This window comes from Tauraco erythrolophus, chromosome 1 (genome assembly GCF_009769465.1).
Source record: "Tauraco erythrolophus isolate bTauEry1 chromosome 1, bTauEry1.pri, whole genome shotgun sequence".
Lineage (NCBI taxonomy): Eukaryota > Metazoa > Chordata > Aves > Musophagiformes > Musophagidae > Tauraco > Tauraco erythrolophus.
Genome location: NC_141465.1, coordinates 31,451,212 through 31,456,423, shown reverse-complemented (window position 1 = coordinate 31,456,423; position 5,212 = coordinate 31,451,212). Strand labels below are relative to the sequence as shown.

Sequence of the window (5,212 nt, the reverse complement as noted above, 5' to 3'; positions counted from 1 at the left end):
GGCGGGCGAGGGAGAGGGGGAAGGCGGGAATAAAACCGACCTTTCCAGTTACACTTCCACCCGGAGCCCCGCTGTTCCCCGCCAGTGCCGGGAGTCCCCGGAGCGGGGACCGGGTGCTCCGGGGCTGGGCTTTCCGGGGCAGGAGGTGACCCAGAAGCGGCTCCAAAGGCTCTGCGTGTAGAAACGAAACCGGGAGGGGAGTGGGTGGGCTGGGGGAACAAACAAACAAACAAACAAACGAGCGAACGAGCAAAAACCCCTCTGCAGTTTTGGTTCCTTCATTTGCGACGAGCCTAGGACTACTTTCCCCTCCTAGCGAAGTTATCGACAACCACGTAAAATTATAAGTAAAGAAGATGCGCGTTCGTTTACTTGTGTCGGGGTGGTTTTCCCCGCCGTTTGGGGAGGAGGGCAAACCCCGGGCCGGGCTCTGTCCCCTCCTGCCGCCCTTCTGACGGCCCCGGGAGGGTGGGGGACGGACGGACGGACGGACGACGAGCCGCTGCCGCCGGTGGGGCGCGTTTGTAGGTCCTGGAGGTGCCGGGGCGGCGCGGGGCGGCCCCGCCGAGGGGCTCATTTGGTGTCGGTGGCTAATCTGGGGAGGCTGGCGGTGCCCATGCCGGAGACGTGGTGGTGCGGCGGGGCCGACACCTGGCACATGCTGCAGGGACAGGGCATCCCCCCCCAGTGCTGGAAGCCGCTGCCCAGCGGGGCTGCGGCGGCGGCCGAGGGCGACTTGAGGAGCCCGTGGGGGGGCCGGATGGAGCTGACGGCCGAGAGGCCGGAACCAGGCAGGGAGGCGCTGGAGACGGCGGCGGGAGGTAGGATGGGGTGGTGGACGGGGTGCGAGGCGGGGTGGCCCGGGTGGCCGGGCAGCGGGGCGGAGTGGGCGCCCATGCCGCCGGGGCAGGCGGCGGGGTGGAAGCCGGCGTGGTGCCCGCCGTAGATCTCGCTGACCAGGCGCTTCATCTCCTCCAGGGAGTTGGTGAGCATGAGGATGTAGTTGCGCGCCAGGAGGAGCGTGGCGATCTTGGAGAGCTTGCGCACCGACGGGCCGTGGGCGTAGGGCATCACCTCCCGCAGCCCGTCCATGGCGATGTTGAGGTCGTGCATCCGCTTGCGCTCCCGGCTGTTGATCTTCAGCCGCAGCTGCTGCAGCTCCGGCTCCGTCATCTGCTTCTTGTCCTTCTTGGAGGAGGAGGACGAGGAAGAGGACGACGACGACGAGGAGGATTTGAAGCCCAGCTTGTCCACCACTACCACCCCCGCAGCGCTCATGGCGCTGCGCAGCTCGGCGCTCAGCTCCGGCGGGGAGTCGCTCTGCGTGGAGCTGGACACGGTGCCGCCCGTGAAGCCCCCGCCGCTGCCTTTATTCCTGGCCGTGAGGAAGAGGTCATCGGGCTCCGGGGAGGACGGGCGGCTGGAGACCAGGCTGGCGTCCGAGTCCATGGCCCGGCGGGCGGGACGGCGGCGCGCACCGGGCTGCCTGCGGGAAAGGGAGAGAGGCCCCGGGCGGCCCCGGGTCAGCGCCCACCGAAACTTGGCGGGGCGCCGCCGCCGCTCGCCCGCCGGGCCGGTGAGCCCGCTCCGCCGCCGCTCCGCGGAGCCGCCCTCGGGGAGGCGCCTCCCGTCCCCTCCTGTCCCGTCCCGTCCCGTCCCGTCCCGTCCCGTCCCTCCCTCCGCGCCTCTCCGCCGGGCCGGGGGCTCGGGGGGTGCCGCGCCGGGGTGCGCGGGCGCGGGCGGCACTTACCGTGCGCGGGGCGGCCGTAGGGAGCGGCGCGCCGTGACGGGCGAGCACGGCAGCAGCGCGCACCTTGCGGCGGCGGCGGCGGCGGCTTTATAGCCACGCCGGGGAGGAACGATGTCACCGGGCGGGAGGGGGGCTGCGCCAATCGGCGGCGGCGGCGGGGGGGGGGGGGGGGGGGGGGAAGCGGCCGAGGGGGGGTCGGCTGATGTCACCGGGGCCGGTCCGGCTCGATGGGGCGGGCGGGGGGAGACGGCCGGCAGCGGCGCGGGGAGCCCGGCGGGGGGGCGCAGTGGGGGGGGAGGGACTTTTGTCAAATCCATAATAAAATGCAACAATGACAGCGCCTGGAACAGCTGTTGGGAGGGCGGGACGGGACGGGGACGGGACCAAACATCTCCTGCCTCCGCCGCCGCAACGCCCTCGGGGAGGCCGTGCTGCCCGGCTCCCGCCGGCACGTCGGTGTTTCCCCGTCCGTCCCGCCCCGCCGGGAAGCGCTCAGCCCCGGCCCCGCCACATGCACCGGGCAGCCGTCGCGCTTCCTCGCCCGGTGCCCCCTCCTGTCTCCAGCCCGGTCGTTATCCCCCCGTTGAGTGCTACAACGGGAGGCGAAGAGGGAGAAAAAAGTGTTTTCGGCCACTCCGTTCCTCACGAGCGGATTTCCCCGCGGAGGTCGCTGGAGGCTGCCGGGCAGCACGGGCCCCAGTGAGACCTCCGGCTCCGACCCCGCAGCGACCGGGAGAAGAAGCCGGAGCGGCGAGCAAAACCTACCCCCAAACTACCCTCCAGCAAGACCGGAGCAGGAGAGGGGAGAGAAAGAAAAAAAAGAAAGAAAGAAAATACATTACCAAAAAAAAAAAAAAAGACATTAGTAAAAAAAGACATTAACAAAAAAAACAAACTTTCGGAAACGCCTCCCGCCGCCCTCCGCGCCTCGTCGGGCTCGCGGCGAGCCCCCTCGCCCCAGCAGCTCCGTGCAATAGGGTCGGGGCTTCCTCCAACCGGGGTAAATCCCCCCCGCCACTCCCCGGCCCCTTTGCCTTTGTTGTATTATTTTTACACCCGTGTGTTTCCCAGCTGGCCCGGCAAGCCTCAACCATCCGTTAAATATGTATTTAAAACGTTAAGAAGTGAAGCGTGGAAATGTGTTTCCCAACGGTTGCGGGGATGATCCGTAACAGGTCAATTAGGAAAATCTGTCCCCGCGACAGCCGGGCTCGCCGCCGCCCGCCGCCCGGCGTGTGTCCCGCTGCTGCCCGGGCGGCCCCCGGCCTGGCCACCCGGGACGTGCCCCGGGCTCCCCCGCCCTGGCCCTCAGCTCCCGCACCTGCTTGCGGGGCTGCGAGTCCGGCCGAGGGGAGGCGGGGGGGGACATACCCCCACCCCTCCCGCCGCCAGGGATGACGAGGGGTAAGGAGCGGGAGCTGGGGCTGAGCCCTGGAGGTGAGCAGCGGGACGGGGACGGGGGGGACACGTCTGTGCAAACTTTGCATTTCTTTCATGGCCAGGAAGCGGTGAGGCGGCAGCGGGAAGCCTGCCTCTGCCTTTTGACTGATGGCTCATTGTTGGAGCCGCATAAAACAGGGCAACGACGAGCACAACTAATTAAGCCCCGACGCCTTTCCCCCGGCCGCCGGCTCCTGGCAGAGCTCGGCCCGGGGAGAGGGAACGGGCCTGGCCCGGCGGGGCGGGGGGCGGCTGCCCCCGGGGCCGCGGTGCTAGGGCCAAGACGAGGAAAATGCCAGCATCGCCCGTCTCCCTTCCGCCTCCCGGGGCTTCCTTCTTAAAAGACCGGGACATTTCCTGCTTAAAAGGTTGGACCTGCCGCCTCTCCGCACCCCAAACGGCTGGAGGAGGGGTCCCGTCCTCCCCGTCGGATTTGCTGCACAGCCGCCGTGCCCCAGACGCTTCATCAGCCCGGGGACGGGACGAACCCCCCAAAGCTCAGCGGCCGTGCCGGCCCGCCGCCTGCTCCGGAGCCCCTAGGGGCTCCCGCTCGGCCGGGTGGAGGCTGGGGGTCTGGCCGGGGGCGGGAGCAGAGATGGGGGTTACCGGCCGGGAGGGATGGAGGGGAAAAAGCGGCGAAGAGCCGCTGGCCTCCGCTCCTCCGGAGGAGCGGGGATGGGCAGCGGGCGGAGGCGCGGCAGAGGCTGCCGGGGCTCCGGGGCTCCGGGCGCGCTGGGGAGGCAGTTCTTGCAGCGCCCTGGGGGTCCCGGGAGAGAGAAGTGGGCAGTGGACTCGTCCTTTTTCCCTTTTCCTTCTTTTTATTTTTTTTTCCCTTTCCCTTTCCCTTTCCCTTTCCCTTTCCCTTTCCCTTTCCCTTTCCCTTTTTCCTTTTTTCCTTTCCCCTCCTTTTTCGTTTTCCTTTCCTTCCTTTTTTTCCTTTTTTTTTTTCTTCTTCCTTTTCTTCTTCCTCTTTTCCTTTTCCCCCTGCCCCCTCCAGAGAGGAAACCCCGCTCCGCTGCTGCGGGGAAGCCTGAGTCTATGTCCCTAATGGGGGACAGCAATGCCTTTGATGATCACCGTCCGTCTGTCTGGATGTGGACTCCGTCCTTCTTGCAGCCCGCGGGGCTCCTTGCGCAGGGGAGCGCGTAGTTTGCGGGGCCGGGGCCGTGGCAGCGAGGCGGTGCTTCTCTGCCGTCCTCGTCGGAAGGAGGAGGGGGTGTGCAAAGGGGAAGAGGGGGTGAGATGTCAAATTAGACATCAGACATTCCCTGCCTTGACTCAGTAAGGCTCGATATTGCAACCTGCCTCTCGTCAGCGCGTCCCAGGAAGGCAGCCACGGAGGGCTCCCAGAATAGCACTTCGCCCCAACTCGCTTTTGGCACTAATACGTGGAGGAGAACCTGTTTTCTTATCTATGAACATGTTTTTTTTTTTTGTTAAATCGCGACCGTAGGCAACTAAGGCGTGAATGAAGGCAATCAGGGAACATGATGAAGTGATAACTTAATAAAAAACAGACTGTTGCTTTCATGTTGAAAAGCACTCGGAATGTCATTAGGTTATTGTTTGGGATTCTTATTGCCTATATTCCCTCAAGGCCTGCGGCCCAGGATCCTTTCCGCACGGATACCACACAGCTACACTGAAAGTGCCCCAGCCTGGCTCTAAGGAATCTGAGGCATCCGAAGGACGAAGAGCCTGTGGGTGACAGTGGCTCCTTGAGGATTGGCAGCTGAAAACAGTTTTAGTGATGCCTCAGAAACTCTAAGGCCTGATCCCCGACGCTGTCTGCCTCCCATCTGTTAGTATGGCTGTGGGCTCGAAATTGGGCTTTGCAGCTTCAGAGCCTTTTAAACTTTTCAACTGAGAGTGTGGGCTTCATGGAGTCCACTGGGGTCACAGTTACCTCCTCCCCACCGCGAACACGGCAGGACCACAAATACCAGCACCTGCCACCGATGACGTGAGGATGTGGGGGTTATTTGCAAGCCCCCTGCTCGCTGCTTAAAGGTATAAGTAGAG

At 65.1% G+C, this 5,212-nt stretch overlaps 1 protein-coding gene across 1 annotated transcript; it reads right to left on the bottom strand.

Moving 5' to 3' along the window:
* Positions 1–573: 573 nt before the first annotated feature.
* Positions 574–1,449, bottom strand: OLIG2 (oligodendrocyte transcription factor 2). The gene has a single exon (XM_086631799.1). The coding sequence runs from the start codon at positions 1,447–1,449 to the stop codon at positions 574–576; it is 876 nt and encodes a 291-aa protein (XP_086487925.1).
* Positions 1,450–5,212: the final 3,763 nt, after the last annotated feature.

What these genes read in the sequence shown, in the direction of transcription:
- OLIG2 (XM_086631799.1), bottom strand. Translation starts at nt 1,449, where the DNA reads ATGGACTCGGACGCCAGCCTGGTCTCCAGCCGCCCGTCCTCCCCGGAG.